The sequence below is a fragment of the Sceloporus occidentalis genome, unplaced genomic scaffold (genome assembly GCF_023333645.1).
Source record: "Sceloporus occidentalis isolate IW3139 unplaced genomic scaffold, rSceOcc1.0.p SCAF_123, whole genome shotgun sequence".
Classification (NCBI taxonomy): Eukaryota; Metazoa; Chordata; class Lepidosauria; order Squamata; family Phrynosomatidae; genus Sceloporus; species Sceloporus occidentalis.
Window position 1 is genome coordinate 1,136,308 of NW_028317103.1, and position 18,055 is coordinate 1,154,362.

An 18,055-nucleotide genomic window follows, 5' to 3' on the forward strand; every position below is an offset into this window, starting at 1 on the left:
TATTTCAAGAACTAAAATACACTGTGCACAAGCACAGTCAGTGCCTAATGTAGTCACTGTGACAGAACCCTCCATCACTGGGGCACCTGGAGAGGCCTGAGAGCCAGCCTCCTCCCTATCGACTATGGGCCCAGGCCTTGTAGAGACTTCTGTTCCCCATGTTTTAGCACTCAGTGTCTCAAAACTGTAACGTCAGCTGGACATCCTGTGGTAGAAAGAAGGCTGATTGTCTTAGCATTGTTAATTGTATAGGTGTGAAGTGTTTCCCCTGTTATTGTGTGAGTTATCTGATGGAGTGTCAGATGGAGAAGTGGTGAAGCAATCGCACGCAAGGCAGGGCCACCGATGGAGACGCGAGAGACTGCAGATTGGGCGTCCTGCCAAGTAGACAACGAGATATTGGCCTGTCTGAACTCTTCTCAAGGGCAAGCTTGTTGCCAGGAGCCTCAGAAGTCAGGGAGGCAATCCATGGTGCATCCCCTTGGAGCATTTCAACTTGGATAGGATATCTAAGAAAGAGTTGCAGGCCCTCACTGTTTTAGGGAGGATTATAGGCAAGAAGGCACTGGAAAATTGTTCAGGTGTCTTCTGTTACCTGGACAGCATAAATGAGGCATATTGGGTTTATAGACGGAAAGCTTGTCTGTACAAGCTGTAAACCCTTCTGAACACCAAGGAAAGATAGGTTGTGGTATATGGGTGACACCTTTAGCGAATAGGTCTCTGCCCCCAAATTTAGTAAGTTTGTTTCACTATTGTAAATTAAGTGGTTTACCAGACGTGTCAAAATTATTTTTGGTTGTTCAGGTGCTAAAAGGGTACAGGAGAGGTTTTAGGTGTCGTGAAGAGAGGAGGCCTTGGACTTTTGATATCCATTTGCAAGGAACTGAGGATGGTTTGTAGGTATGTTTGAAGAGGTACTGTTTATAGCAGCATTTGTCTTGGTCATCTTTGGGTATCCACAACCAAATACCTTGCAGGGCGTTTGTGGGTGGAAGATAGACTGTTATTCCCTTAACCATTGTTTCTATTGGTGCAGAGATCCAAGACAGGTTGGGGTTGTCACATTCAATTTCAGGCTCTGGTTGTGTCACAATTGTGTTCTAACAGGAGTGTGGAGGGTTTTTTAGCTACGGGACCTGAAGAGATGGCACCCTTGTTAGTGCAGGAGGCAATTACCGTATTGGCTCGGATATAGGCCGCACTTTTCCCCCCCACTTTAAGTCTTTAAAGTGGGGGTGCGGCCTATATTCGGGGTCTAGCGCCCGACGCCCGGGACATGCAGTCCCGGGCGCCGGGCAGGCAGCGGGGTTAGGATACAGATCCCCCGCAGCGGTGCAGGGGACCTGCATCCTACTCCCCGATACGCTCAGACAGCCTCCCCTGCCAGCACTTCCCACGGGGGGGGTGCCGGCACGGGAGGTTGTCTAAGCGCATCGTGCGGTTGTCTAACCGCACGATGCGTTTTACCTCTGGCCCCCCGCCTGACTTACCGGAACAGACTCCCGGGTGTCTTGCGGGGCCGGCGGGGGACATCTACGCAATACGCGTATACAACTTCCGGTGCCGGCACATCCGGCACCGGAAGTTGTATACGCGTATTGCGTAGATGTCTCCCGCCGGCCTCGCAAGACACCCGGGAGTCAGCTCCGGTAAGTCGGGGGGCAGAGGAGGACAGTGGCAGCATATCTCGGGGGGCAGAGGAGGACAGTGGCAGCATATCTCGGGGAGGGAGGAGGACAGTGGCAGCATATCTCGGGGGGGGGGACGGACGGACAGTGGTAGCATATCTCGGGGAGGGAGGACAGTGACAGCATATCTCGGGGGGGGCAGAGTGGCAGCATGTTTTTTTGGTGCTTTTTTTAAAGAAAAAAACTTTTTCTTTAAAAAAGCACCAAACTTTTAGGGTGCGGCCTATATACGGGGGCGGCCTATATCCGAGCCAATACGGTATTTTGTTCAGTTATCAGTTTATGGGGTTTTTCATAAAGTGCCTTGGTGTTTTGGGTATGTATGCAAAGCTGTTTACTTCACACTCGATATGAGATGTTCATCTATAAAATATATAAATAGTTATGTCACAGATCTGGCTAGTCCGACCAACTACCTCCGCTGACTTGTGCTCCCTTAGCCTGGGGCACTCTTGCCCCGGTTTCCCAGTCACTAGCCGAGACTCAGTGTAGGGTATGGCCAGCAAAGCACACATTAACATAAACAAGATATGGGGATACAAACCAACCCACTTAATCTGCCTCCCAGAGACAACAGGGTCAGTAAAGGGATTAACAATACAATAGGGTCCCAACCTCCACTATCTATCACTGGCCAAAATCAGTTACAAAGTTTGGCTGGGAGGGAAATAATGCATGATCTGTTCCCAAAGATGGTATTCATTTGAACAAGATAGGCACGGTTATAGGGCTGCTAGGATGGCTGTTAAAAAAAGCAATGGCGTTACGGAGGAGTTAGCACATGTGAAGGGGTTCCACATGTAAAGGCTATGGTGGTTGATTTTTGTTGCTCCTAATAAGGAATTCCGGGGACAGATCGTCAATGGACAGGCAGCAGTAGGTCTCAGCAAAGTTGTTTCCCAGTGGCCACCTGCTAGCTTAGGGTTACGGCAGGCGTGGGTTATGTCAGCATGAGTTTTAGTGTCTTGTTGCTGTAATCATTGCCTTCATTTAATGTCGGTCAACAACCTAAACTATGAAGCCTGATAAGAATTGTCAGCTTTATTGTTATGTTTAAAGTAAAACTGCTCATTATTTTTTATCTAGCTTTCAACTTGAGAAATTGTGCCGTTTCACCATGTCTGTGAAAAGGAACTATCGCCGTGTGCCTTATCACAACTGGAAGCATGCAATTAGTGTATCACACTGTATGTATGCGATATTGCAAAATAACCAAGATCTGTTCACCGATTTGGAGGTAAGCACCTTTATTTTTTACATATGTGGTTAACACAATTGTTTCTGTAGTGATATATACATACCTGGGAACTCTCTGGGTTTCGCTGCTTCTCAGGTTCTTAGAGTCAACACTAAGAACTAGAGTCCCCCGAAAACGTCCTGATTTCACTATATATATTATGACAGGCTAACCCTTGTGAGCTACTACAACTAGAGTGACCTAGATTGTGCTTTTGAGACAAGAGGTGTGCCTTGAACAGGGTTATGGACTCTCTTCGACAGAGGTGCGACTTTTACAGGCACATATTAGTCAAGCCCTGCAAAATCACTTGTATATACTACATATACACTCTCCCTGCGACATACGTACATTATTGCCTACAATGTACTTTTTTATATCCTTTCCATCTCAATTAGGTATTGGACTCATATCTTTTTTATTTGCATTGTTTTATCCTAAAACTGAAAATAAGGGAGGGGCCTTATCATGAGGTGCACATACCAGTTTGATATGCAGGGTTAATTCAGAGAATGGGTGGCAGGGGCAGCGAGAATGACAGACAACATAGGAAAGCACATCAGGTCAAAACACATTACTAAGGCCATGAAAAATCGAAAATTCAGGGGTCAAGGGCAGTACACTACTGCCTCTAAGTATCTACCTCTACAACTGTCCTACTGTATGCTTAGTGCTGGACTATGATGCCACTGCAGCCTGCTCACCACTAAAAACGGTTAAAGGGCTTGGGACTTCCAGGAGGTGGGCCAATGAGTATGTCCACACTTTTATAATTTGCTACATCTTCACCCGTTTTAAAATCCACCAAGACCATTCTATTTTCAGTTACTTGGCATGAAATGTAATGCCATTATGGATTAGGTGGCAGGCAAGGTGCAGCTACCTGATGACTTTCTGCCTTTGAAGACCTGACTGTCCCCTCATGTGTTGGGATCATACCTTAAGAAAAGAAACAATTCTGGAGCTCACAACAAAGAATACTTGCATAACACCAACAGCCTCAGAGATGGTGAAGGTAACAGCACCATCTTGAAAACCATGGTGTTGCAGCTGCCTAAGCGCTTCTAGAGATGTGGCTTGGGCAACATTACACAGTCAACAATTTCATCCCAGCAACAGTGTTGTATATACTTCTCCTCTCTCAAACCAATACCACCAATTGAAATGCGTGGAGAATAATCCGCTCTGCGTTGTGTATTAATGATAAATGTAATACCCTTGTTACCTCCTCCAAGAACTAACATATAACCATATCCCCTTTTCCAGATAATATATATGTCTAGTTCTACTAAGGTTTTCTACCTGATATTACAATAAAACAGCCAACCCAAGATTCTTACCAGAGAGAGAGCTTTAATTAGAATCTACCCAGATTAATGTTACAGCAAAGACAAAACCAGAGTTACAGTGATATACAGATGACAACCATTCATACCACTCACAAACATCCCATCTATCTAATATCTGCTGCTAAGTGTGTATGCTGTGTGGGTGATGTGCCAAAGGTGAGACTCACCAATCCAGTCTTTTTCTATGTGTTTCTACAATGTCTTTTTAAGGGATTTCTCTCTTGATGTGTAAATGAGATCCCTGTCCTCTGTTCCCAAGACCCCACCGTGTGATGTTATTGACTTGCTATGTTTCCCGTGCCTATCTCCAGGTGATGCATTTCCTTCCTTCTCTACATAGTGTATAGGTGTGATATCTTCTTACAGCTGTCTTTCCTGTTACTTCCCCCCTAAGTGGCTTGCAGCTATCATACATACATATATACACACATAAACTTAATCAAGCACATATTAATTACAAATATACATACTTTGTATTTACCCCAACAAACAGGACAAAGGCTAATCCACACAATAGTCTCATTTATTTGCTCTAACCCTACCAGGTAAAGGTACTTTGGGTATCCTCTGCTGTGCTATAGGTATATTCCTATAAAAACTGTAAAAGAACAGGTATTTGTAGCATTTGCTGCATATGTGCTGATTCCTTGCCTTATTGCATGTACAAAGGGTATTCTGCCCTTTCTGTCTTTTTTATACTTTGACCTTCTGACCAGACCTTTGGGTTAAGCACCCCACCCATCATAGACTTACCTCATTAATATTACCGTATTTGCTTGATTATAAGACAAGTTTTTTCCAGAGCCAATGCGTCGTCTTATAATCGGGGTCGTCTTATAATCAGACTTTAAATAGGTCTGACTATGAGACTATGATCCAGATCCCCCACAGCGCTGCAGGGGACCTGGATCCTCCTGTCTCCACCCCTCCCCCAACTTACCGGTGCTTCTGAGTCCCTGGTGTGTAGTCGGGTCAGCGTGTAGACGCCTACGCGATTTGTGTAGGCAACTTCCACTGCAGCCGGAAGAAGTCGCACAGACCTTCCCCGGCTGTCAGAGATCAGAGTTCCCCTGACAGTCTCTCTGACAATCGGAGGGTGTATGCGCAATGGACGCAGACAAGCCCTGCTGCTAACCGCACCTACTTCCGGCTGCAGCAGAAGTTGCCTACGCGAATTGCGTAGACGTGTACCTGCTGCCCGGACAACGGGAGTCAGAAGCACCGGTAAGTTTTTTTTGGCATTTCTGTAGACAGAGTGCTCTATGAAATGCCTTTTAACCCCGTTAATGCCACTCTGCCTCCAGAAATGCCCTGTAACCCTCTATACGCCACTCTGCCTCCTGAAATGCCTTATACCTCCCTATATGTCACTCTGCCCCATAATATGCCTTTTAACCCCCTAAATGCCAGAGTGGCATATAGGGGTATAAGGCATTTCTGTAGGCAGAGTGGCACATAGGGCATCAAAAGGCATATCATGGGGCACAGTGGCATATAGAGGGTTAAAAGGCATATCATGGGGCACAGTGGCATTTAGAGGGTTTAAAGGCATATCATGGGGCACAGTGGCATATAAGGGATATAAGGCATTTCTGGGGCAGAGTGGCAAGCCTGGGGGCAGATGTGCATAACTGGGGGGGCAGGTTGGAAAATAAAAGGAAATGAAAACAAAATATTTTTCTCAATCATAGCTTTTATTAAAAAAAATAGTTTACATGAATTAACATTTACTGGTAACACTTTTTTCCTATAGGGTCGTCTTATATTCAGGCTTTTTCTTTTTTTCCTAAATTAATATTCAGATTTTGGGGGGGTCGTCTTATATTCGAGCAAATACAGTATCAAGAATGTTTTAAGTGACCGGGTACCACTAAAAGTCTCACATCTACCACTGTGTGTTTAGTGGCCACTAAATAGTTTTTACTATAGATAAATTAATGCAAAATCTGAACTGAAGTCATTAGCCTCAAAATGCTCTAACAAATCTCTGGAAATTGGAACATAGGCAAACGCTGATGAAAGGATTGTCAGAGGGTAAAGATGTGTCTCCCATGCCTCAGCTTTTCTCATTCACAGCTGATAAGTCTTCAAGCACAGCACAAGAGACAGTGGTTGATAAGCCTTTCACTACTGGACAGCAAGTTGGAAAGGTTCCCAAAAAATAATGAGCAAAATGGAGGTAGTACTAGTACAGTTAACTAACCTGGCACATAATTGGAAACGCAGGTCTACCTCCTCTGGTCTAGAAACAGATGAAGGTGTAATAACCCCTATCAAACCTATATGAAGACTAGACACCCCAGAATATTTCAAATGCTAGTAGTTTAACTCTTTCCATGTACTGATTCGACCAGCCTTTGTCAAAATTTGTGGTAGTTTTTTTTCCACACACATTTTACTTCAAGTATGGGTTTACCACTCCTGGTATATGTCACTATCAAACAGCACCCCAATATATGTTCAGCAACATCTCTTGAGTATAGTGATGCCACCCATGCTTGGTTCTGTCGGGTTGTTTGGGAACTAAAAGACCATGTTTAGGGACATTTGAGAAGTGTGCATTTTTCCAATTGGAATTGTAACATGTTTGGGACATCCTTGAAGTCTCTCAGTTCAACTTCAAAGATCCTCATAAAATCATATATGTTTGAAAACTAGACACCCCATGGTGTGGTATATTAGCGCTTTACATGCACACATTTTACCACTAGCCTTTATCAGAGTTTGCAGTTGTATTTTTTCTGTGTTTTTTTCCCCACACACATTCTATATTAAGTATAAATTTACAGCTCCTGACATATGCCATAGCCAAACAACACCACAATATGTGTTCAGCAACATATACTGAGCACAGTTATACCCCCATGCATGGGTTTGTTGGGTTGTTTGGGGCCTAAAAGGGAAGTACGCATTTTTCAAACTGTAATTTTCACATGTGGTCATCGTGTCCCCATGTGTTTTTTTGGGACATCTTTGAAGTTGGCCAATTCAGTTTACCCCATCAAACTATATAAATGGTTTGACACCCCAGGGTATTTGAAATCCTTGTATTTCTACCCTTTCCATGCATTCATTTTACCAGCAGCCTTTGTCAATATTTGTGGTGTGTCTCTTGTTTTTCTTTTTGTTTGTTTCTTTTTTCACTACCACTATTTTCACATTGTTTTAATTTACACAGTCGACCTATGCACACCATACATTATTTTCACATTTTGAGCATCCACACCGATGATATAGCCACATTATCATGATTATAGTTTACACTAATCAGGGAATGGAGCTATCCCCCATTCAGATGTAGGGGAGGGGAAAGGGTTATTAGGCAACCTTCAGGCTTGGTTTTTTTTAGTACACAATGACCTACACTGTTGATCTTTCATCACTATGTTCACCACCACAATTTTTACACTATTCTGATTTACACAATATGACTAGGATTGCACATGACATACCCAGGCTAATATTTCTTTGGGTAAGGGTACACACTAGGATATTTTATTTATTTTTAATTATTTTCATTCTTTTTTTTTCTTTCTATTATAGGGTTCATAACCCAGGGAATGGAGCTTAGATTTCCAGAGAAGGAGAAGGCTATGACCTAATATGGGATTGATTAGTACAATAAGATCTAAATTGCACACCATATACCCAGGATAGTACTTTGGAAAGGAAGGGGCAAGTTTTTTTTTTGTTTCTTTCTATGGGAGAGTCTTGTTGATAACAATCTAGGGTAGGGATCTTTGTGAGGGATATAAAGTTGGAAGGGGGCCTTACCTACATAGCTCCGCAGTGTGCCCGAGGAAATCTGCATCCATCTGTATCCAAAATCCACCATGGGTCGTCTGAAGCGTCCCTCTCAGCAACATGAAGCCTCAGACTCGCAGCTCGGTAATGATGAGGAGTTCTACGCGACCTCTCGGTGACAAGTAAGGACACTCCCGATGTCTCGGGACCTCACGCTCTTCTGTTGCCTAATCACGGCCGTTCCAGATGGGGGTCATCCCTGGATCAAGTAAGTGGGAACAATGGGGCTCTCCTCACAGATGCCCTTTTATAGCTGCACACACATCGTCGCCCGGTAGAGCCGAGGAGTTGCACGCGACCTCCCAGTGCCAAGTCGGGTGTTCTTGAAGTCTCAGGACCTCACGCTTTTCAGTTGATTCATCACCTCTGACTCCCACACACACGCCTGATTAGATGGGGGCTATCCCTGGATCACGTATGCAGGAACAATGAGACTCTCCTCTCAGGTGTCCTTATGTTGCTGAACCCATACCATCTGCTCCGCGGCGACTGTTCATATTGGACACCAGATGCGGTATTTCGTCACATTGTTATATGCTTGCTCTTACTGCTTGGGGGCAGGGAGGGCAGGGGGGAAGATTTTTTTTTCTTCTTTTCCCACGCACGTACTCCACTCACAGCAGTGGGAAGCATGAATGCGCGGGCGTTACCTGCTACGTTAGTCCATAACCTCGCAAGCCCTCCCCGCAATACGGGAGCGCCTATTTGCTTCACAATCTCCACTACACTACACCTGAGATCTTACATTGCAATCACACTTGTCGATGGTGGGACCCCTAATACGTACGACCTTACTGCTTTCTTTACATATTATTAAAGCTCATCACCCTGACTAGGTTGCTCATTTGTTCTTGAGCTGGGGTGTGATCTTATCGTTAACTGTTGAGTGTGCTGTTCTCCCACTCTTCTTGTAGGATGTATCTGCTTGTTATATTGCATACCTCTATGACTTATGTAAATTGTAATCACTGCGCCTTTTATTCCGGGTCTTCTCGCCCCAACAGAATCATTGTGCGGAGATCACAGTTAATGTCGATACGAATGTTAATGCTGCTCAGACCCCCCATTTAATAGAAAGATATAAAACAAATGACCTATGTGTCAACACTTGTTGGATAGGTGCTTCTGGAACAGCGTCTTAGTAATTGTTAACTCCCCATTGTTCGACTATGAAGGTCATCCCTGATTGCAGGGCAGTGACCTGACCTCCTAGCACCCCTAAAAACACATCCCATCATCCTAGATGGGGAGACTGGCCATAAATTCCTTGTCTGCGGTCCCGTGGGTGTGTACTAATGCCTGGGGTAGTTGTCGCCCTGCTTGGGCTACCCACTTGTTCTTGTGTTGGCACATGGCCTTACCTTTAATTGTTGGAAGGGTTGCTCTGATGCTCCTCTTTTTCAAGCATTGGATGGTTAAATAGATTACCTTTATGTGTATGGGTGTATGCTGACATGTCGCATCGCTGACATGGAATCAGTACATAAACAATCTGACAATGAAAGTGATTACCAGGAGCTTTTAACCCTGCGTAAGCACCTAAGCACATTGTTTAACTATAAAATCCAGAAATCCGTTTTGCACGCTAAAGCCCACTTTTATGAATTTGGCAATAAGGGTGGGCGAATGCTCGCGAGGGCCCTAAAAGCTAGACAACAATCGCTGTATATTAGCAAAATCCGGACACCCCGTGGATCCACCTCCTGCTCCCCCACTGACATTGCAGACTCCTTTTGTCAGTACTACTGAACACTCTACAATCTCCCTGGGAACAAAGCTGACCACCGCAGGGAGTCTCTGATCAGAGATTACCTGACAGCACATATCCTCCGTGAAGCAGCTGGGGAAATTGGAACGAGAAATCTCAGGAGAAGAAATTGGAGCAGCCATGAAAACAATGCAATCCGGGAAGGCACCTGGACTGGATGGGCTAATCCTCAGGTACTATAAGGCTTTCTGGGAGCATTTGCAGGCGCCCTTTACATTAATGCTCAATGATGTCCGAGACGGAAACCCCTTACATCCTCACTCCCTCATGGCAACGATCACCGTACTGCCCAAGGAAGGGAAAGACCCCTTGCTCTGTCAGAGCTACAGACCTACCTCCCTTTTAAACACAGACCTGAAGCCTTTCGCAAAAGTACTGGCCACTAGGCTCCAGGAGGTTCTGGGCTCTTTAATTCATCCTGATCAGACTGGCTTCATCTTGGGCAGGGAGGGTCAAGATAGCACTTATAGGGTCTTGAGCTTGGTTCATCTAGCCCAGGCGACCGGTCAGAGGCTCCTCCTCTTATTGACCGACGCAGGGAAGGCCTTTGACAGGGTTGCCTGGGACTTTATGTTTCAGACGTTACGGGCCTTTGGCTTTGGTCATTCCTGGCTTCATTGGATCAATGCCTTGTATTCAGCCCCTTCGGCGAGTGTCCGTTTAAATGGCGTTCTCACCGAATCCTTCCCCATCCGCAATGGTACCCGACAGGGATTCCCCCTATCCCCGCTCTTATTCGCTGTAACTTTGGAGCCTTTGTGGACACGATAAGGAACTGCGGCTCTACGGTTCACTCTCCAACTTTAAAATTAACATGGGCAAATCCGAGCTTCTTGACGCCTCATTGTCCCCCGATGAGGAGCGGTCAGTTAAGGGGTCATTTGGCTACAAGTGGTGTCACGGTAGCATACGGTACTCGGGAATTTGGAGTCCCAGTGACTTGCATTTAGTTTATCGGGACAACTTCCCTAAGCTCCTGGCGCAGATACGAACCGACTTGCAACCTTCACCCATATCTCTTGGCACGGTAGGGTCAACATGCTCAAGATGAACGTTCTTCCACGGATCCTCTGCCGAGCGTAGGGATATGACATCATCCCTGCAATAGCCGGCGCGTAGTGATGAAATGACAGACCTCGCGCTCCCACCACAGGATGCGGGTTACAGGATGGAGGCAGAAGGATGGAGGAAGAGGTAAGAGATGGGGAGGAAGGGGTGTAAGGGCAGTGTATGTATATGTTTGTAAGCTTGTGTGTGTATGGGCCAGTGTGTAAGAGCAGTATGGGTATTTGTTAGCTGGTGTGTAAGGGCAGTGTATGTGTGTGTAAGGGCAGTGTACATGTATATGTGTGTGTAAGGGCAGAGTATGTGTATATGTGTGTTTATGGGCAGGTGTGTGTAAAGGTCCTGGAAGCATCTGCAGCTTTACTGTTGCTGCACTTCCCATGATGCTCAGCCAGCATCATGGAAGTAGTTTGTCTGGCTGAGCCTCATGGAAATTCAATTTAACATGTTGGTTATTTTAATATGTGCGACTGCTTGTATCAGTTCCACGAGATAAAAAAAAAAAAGTGTCCCTCTTTCACATTTTAAAATGTTGGGAGGTATGATATATATATATTTAAATAAGGCTCCCCCAGAGTTAGGATTGTCAAAGAGGTGCAGCAGTAGTGGAGCACTGGGCCTCGGCAAGCAGACACTGGTACATGCAGCCCCATGGAACAGGACTGGATTTCACCAATATTACAGAATTTTTGGGGCAGGCAGACACTGGCAGATGATTATAAAAAATTGACTTGTTCACAAATTACAGGTTTGGCTAGTAGCGTAAATGGCCAACTATCTTCATCAACTAAACTCAGGAATAAGGGAAAAAATGTCTGCTGCAGTCCCTGTAATACACTACAGTAGTCACTACAGCTTCTCCAATCAACCCCACAACAGTACATTTTCTGCACTAAAACAAAGTGCTCAAGCAATTAAATACTGTTAAGGTAGACAAGGCCCCTGGACCGGATGGTATACACCCAAGGGTACTGAAGGAGCTAAGCCTAATTCTGGCCCCACCATTATTACTAATCTTTAGGGATTCTTTCAGCTCGGGCATAGTTCCATTAGATTGGCGCAAGGCAGATGTTGTGCCCATATTTAAAAAGGGATCAAAATCTCAACCGGACAATTACAGGCCAGTAAGCTTAACATCAGTAGTGGGGAAAATATTTGAAGGATTGCTAAAGCTATACATTCAAGATCATATCTTGATCCATAATCCAATTAGTAGAAGTCAACATGGATTTGTGAAAGACCGGTCTTGTCAAACCAACCTATTAGCATTCTATGAAGAAGTAAAAATATAGACCTGGGGTTGGCTGTAGATGTGATTTATCTGGACTTTGCTAAGGCATTTGATATGGTTCCGCATAAAAGGCTACTCTATAAATTAACAGAAATAGGCTATGGGGCAAATGTCTGTATGTGGATCAGAAATTGGCTAAAAGATAGAATGCAGAGGGTTGTTGTGAATGGATGTTTCTCAACCTGTACGCAGGTATTAAGCGGAGTGCCTCAGGGGTCTGTCCTCTGTCCTCTTCTTTTTAATTTATTTATAAATGATCTCCCAAGCTGCATTGAGAGCCATGTCACAGTTTTTGCCGTTGACACAAAATTCTTCTTTGCAGGAAGATTTAGACAGAGTTGGGGACTGGGCATGCAAGTGGCAGATGAGTTTCTATATAGAGAAATACAAAGTTTTGCATTATGGTAAAAATAATAAAAATGCAACCTATTCTTTAAATGGAATATCCTTGGGGGAAACTACCAATGAGAAGGATTTAGGAATAACAGTGTGCAATGCCAGCAAGCAGCTGCGAGGGCCAATAAGGTTTTGGGATGCATAAAAAGGTATTGATTCAAGGGAGGAGGATATTATCTTGCCTCTTTACAGGTCATTGGTAAGACCTTACCTTGAATATGTGGTACAATTCTGGGCAAAAAGTTAAAATTATATACGCTAGAAAAACTGCGTCTCAGAGGTGATATGATAACATTATATAAATATATGCAGGGCCAATATAAAGAGCTCTTCAGTGACCTGTTCATTAACAGAAATATACAAAGAACAAGAGGTCACCCTCTGAGACTGGAAGAGAGCAGGTTTCATAGACGACAAAGGAAGGGATTCTTTACAGTGAGGACAATAAAGGTATGGAATTTATTTTATACCCCTTCAAAAGGAGCCTCGATATTTTCTTAGAAAGACATGACATACAGGGATATAAATAGAATAACATTAATATTTTAGAGCGTCTCACTCTCCGTGACTCCGTTGCGGTGCCGGCGTTTCATGTTGAGCACCGAAATATGATGTCATATTCCGGCGCTCAGCTGTAAACGCCAGCACCGCGCCGGAGTCATGGAGAGTGAGGGGTGCCGAGCGGTTGCTGAAAACTTAACGAGCAACCGCTCGGCGCCCCTGCCCAGGACTTACATTAAAGCATCGTTTTTTTTGTTGTTTTTTTAACTTTATTTAACATTCAGAGCGGCAGAGCGAGAAGACGGACGCCTCCCGCTCCCACCGCAGGACTCAACAAGGTAAGTAAGGATAATGAGAAGTAGGGAGATGGGGTGAGGGGAAGGCAGTGAGATGGGTTGATAGAGGTTGATCTATGCTCACGCCCCCTCGTTAACCCATAACCGAGGGGGCGTAAGTGTAAGGGGTTCACCAAGAGAGCTGTAGTAACTCCCAGAGATCACCAACCGGGTCTGCATCCAGTTCAGTCGGGGAGCACAGCTCCATCGCTCCTAGAGTTGTGGATGCAGCGGGCTGGCAAAGGGCACCTGTCCCACTAACCAGTCCTGGGGTGCACTTAGAGAATGGGGAGTTCGGGTCCCAGACGAGGACAACAGTCCCACTCGCCCGGGCAGGGAGACAGGGTCCATAATCTGCTTGCTTTCAGTCCTCTCCAGGGGCCCCAGTGATGGACAGTTATGTCACACACTCCATCACATATCTCCTTTTTCTGGGGGAGACTGACGTCTGATAAGACCCCACACGGTTTGACTCCGAAGTCAGTCTGTATATCTGGATCACCACTGCCAGCCACAAATTGGTACTCCCCAAAACAATTTAACAAAAGAGCATTACTCACCCAGCCGCACTCTGCTTCTCCCAAATAACATAACTGCCGCTGGGAAGAAGGGCTAAATGTGCCTTCTCCCTGGAGTCCTCTCAGCCGCTGGGGAGAAGACAGAGAGGCTGGGGTCCCTTCCATATGGGGTTCTGGGCTGACTGTTTGGCACCTCTGGGGACTGCAGGTGGCGACCGTAGTCCAATCCACCTACATGGTACAAATGTTTGTATGATCCACTGCGAGGGGAGGGAAGCCACATGCATCCCCTCCTGTATACTCCATCTGCTGGGGACAGATGTCGATCTGCCTCTCTCCCATTGCCAACACTTCTGCTGGGGATACAGGATCCATAGAAATCACTGCCTCTGGGCAACATTGCGGGGGTAAAGCCAATGGAGCTGGGGTCACAGAGGGGAGCGGGCAGAGGCCAGCGGCACTCAGTCCTGAGGGCAGCGCTTCAGCTGCATTTGTAAAGTCCAGGGGAACCACCAACTCTGGGGCTGCCTGACTGGACCCTCTTTGGTTGCTGCGGTCAGGCTTGGGAACAAGGGGAAGCGGTGGGCAGAGGCCAGCAGCACTCTGCCTCGATGCCAGCAGCACTCTGCCTCGATGCCAGCAGTTCAGCTGGGGATCTGGCTGGGATATGCAGGGGGGGTCTCGGTCAGTTGCTGGGCCATATTGTGGGGAATAGGGCAAAGTGTCTGGGTGAGGGAAAGGAGTGGGCAGAGGCCAGCTGCGCACTGCTCGGTTGTTTGTGTTTCTGCTTGGGGCACAATACTCACAGGATCCACCTCGTCTGGGGCACACTGCTGAGCACGGTCAAAGAGTTCTCGGTAGGCCTACTCCAGGAACCATTCTTGGTAAACCAAATAATCGAAATCAGCCCACAATTCGGGCAGGTAACAGGGCACATCTGCGAGAATCCCTTCCCTGAACTCCCCGATTTCCTCGCACCGATATTTCGAAGGGCTCCCAAATTCTCGGTCCTCTTGTAGGCTTTCCATTATCAATTCTGGGCCGCCAAAGTCATCGCCCTCTGGCATGTAGTCATCCTTCAGCTCTGGACACCACTGCACGGCCTGTCAATACAGGGCCCGGTATCCACAATCCACAGTCATTTCAAGTGGAAGCAACTTCTCCAACTCAGCCACCAAGTCCTCTTGGGGCTGTTCTCCCAGGTACTGCATTCGCCAATCTAGTTGTAGCACGTACCATTCCTTGGAAGAGGGGAGGACTATTCCCCGGACACCCTGGTCCACTCTGAGAGCCTCCATCCAGGCATTTATGTAACTCGCCACTCTGCTGCGCACCAACACGTCCTGTAGTGCTGGAACCATCTTTAGCTTGCTGCTGGTATACCCACTGGTACTCCGCTGGGACGTTTGCAAGGAGGATCCCATCGCTGCCACCAATGTAAAGGGTTCACCAAGAGAGCTGTAGTAACTCCCAGAGATCACCCACATGTATCCTCCTCTTGTCCCCGCAATCACTTCCAGCACCAGCCAGCATGCGCACCTTGGAACCCTGCTATGTGTACCCAATAAGTAGACACACAACTACCTTGAACTGAGTACAGCAGGAATGAACAGTTTATTGTTGTAAAACATTGACTGATATAGCCACAGAACTTCATTAACATAAATTAACATTGATAAACAGGTACATGTAGACAACCCAACCTTTAATCCCCTTTAGCTACTGAATATCCCCCTGGTAGCCATCCTGTTAATGGGATTAGTTTAACAATGGAGTTCCTGCCTGTTTGGCAGCCAGGCTGGAGCCATCTCTGAGTAGCTTGGGCCCCTGTATGACAGCTCATTCTGTCACATATCTCCCCTTTTAAAAAGAAGACTGAACTGGGGCCAGACCCCAACCGGGTCTGCATCCAGTTCAGTCGGGGAGCACAGCTCCGTCGCTCCTAGAGTTGTGGATGCAGGGGGCTGGCAAACGGCACCTCTCCCACTAACCAGTCCTGGGGTGCACTTAGAGACTGGGGAGTTCGGGTCCCAGACGAGGACAACTGTCCCACTCGCCCGGGCAGGGAGACAGGGTCCATAATCTGCGGGTGCAGTAGCAGCAACGTACATTTAAGCATACATGATTAAGAACCATAAGGTTTGAAACGCGTTGGCATATTTTCTTTCAATCACTTGAGCACGTCTCTTTTTTTCTCTTTTTTTGTCTTATCATGTTTTAAATGGTCTAATTAAATTTTGAATTTTTAAACCCTTATTTGTGGAGCGGGATCTTCTATCTATACTGTTATTTGTTTCTATTCGAGGTTCCTGGCAAAACCGTACCTCTCTATATAGTCCAGGTAGCCAACTGGGACTCTGCTTGACCTTTAACCCCTTCAGGACTAGGGCTATTTTACACTATAGGACTAGAGCAGCATACACACACACATGCATGTTGCCTGATCACACATTGTACGTCCAGCTGGTGAGGTATTGTGGCACGAATCCCAATCCAGTCTCCACAGATCCCTGTGAGTCCCTGCCACATGAAGAGGCCCACTGAAGCAGCAGCAGGCAGTGGGATATTTAGAGTAGGTTAACTAGACATAGAGAGCAGAAAAACACCTGGTAGTCAGGGGAGTACAGCAAAAAAGCTTTAATTTAATTCTGTACACCCCTGATGTCAGATTGGTTTGGTCTACTCTCCTTCTGTCCCTCTAGTTGGTCTCCTCCACTTCACTCAGCCAGCTGCTCCTTCACAGGCACAGAGTGTCGCCTGGTCTGAGAGTTTGCATGCTGCAGACATAAGATAGTTTATTTCAAACATGTACTGCAGCTAGGGTTAGTTAACACTAAGGATGTTGTGACTACATTTCCCGTGATTTTTTTTTTATCCAGTCATGTTATACAAAGGAAGGACTGACACAGAAATAGATGTATACGCAAATATATTAAAGAGTTGCTCACTCAGAGTATATAGTAAGGCAGGCTTTATTGGTAAGTGTATAAACACCTACCCACATGTTAACATGATTATTTCATTAGAACTTGATTCTATATTTTAATCATAGGAACTTAAAGTAATAAATCATTACAGTAAAAAAGCTTGAAAGTCCAGCTCAAATAGAGTGATCTCACCTAGGGGGCCAATTATGCCCATTCAACCTCCAGCCCGGTATTGGATCTTTATGTGCTTCTATTATGAATCATAGACACGATCAGCATTGGCTGCTCCCAACATTACTAGCATTTGTATAAACTTTACTACAACTTGCTGAACTTTCTGACTGACTGGACCGGATCTATTTGTAGGGTGGTAATGCCACTGTTATGAGTCCTACTCAATAGTTAAACATATCATTCTGGACTGACTTTTTTGTTTACATGCATTGCTTGTTGTGGTTATCAAGACTACAGAATTTCATTTCTCATTTTGTGCCAAGTGTCCTATTTCGGATCCAAGCCTTATGTCCCTCTAACTTTCCTCTTTTTAGTAATACCTCAGAATGCTTGTTCTGCATCAAAGAGCCACACTTCACAACATTCATTTTTATTATTGGAATAGTAGCTAGTAATTAAAAAGGGCTTTGGGGGACTACAGTACACTAACCTTTGTTGACTGCATCTACAATAATATTCAGACAACCATATTGGTAGCTCAACTTCATGTAAATTGTGGTTATAGACGTGGGTTGATGTGGCCTGCACTACACACAGGCTACAGCTCCTATGATATACAGTCGGTCATTACTGGCTGAATATCATAGGAATTGGGGACTGAGGTGTTTGTGGTTAATCTTTACCACCCCAACTATTGCAAAATAAAAATTTATACATGTCATTTGACAGTAGAGCTTAGCCTTGTTGAAAAAAAGGCCATGATATTGGGGGATACCTACATGGTCATAAGGACTATGTGCATGGTCATGAAGGGGTTAAAAGAAATAATTTAGCCAGTTACATACCTGCCACTTAACGACTCTATGTACATTTGAATCCACAAGGGTGGCTTTCAATAAATCTTGCTGATTTTGACTATGGATTACACAGGGCGACTGGTCTCTTCTTGCTAACATGTTTGGCCTTTGATCAAGATTGAAAGATTCCACCATTTATGAT

At 45.4% G+C, this 18,055-nt stretch overlaps 1 protein-coding gene across 1 annotated transcript in view; it reads left to right on the forward strand.

Moving 5' to 3' along the window:
• LOC149282087 (cAMP and cAMP-inhibited cGMP 3',5'-cyclic phosphodiesterase 10A-like) overlaps positions 1–18,055 on the forward strand; it is a 314,224-nt gene that overhangs the window by 227,769 nt on the left and 68,400 nt on the right. Inside the window, exon 18 of the mRNA XM_089498623.1 lies at positions 2,778–2,928. Coding sequence (XP_089354749.1) covers positions 2,778–2,928 — 151 coding nt within the window. The remainder of the gene's footprint in view (positions 1–2,777; positions 2,929–18,055) is intronic.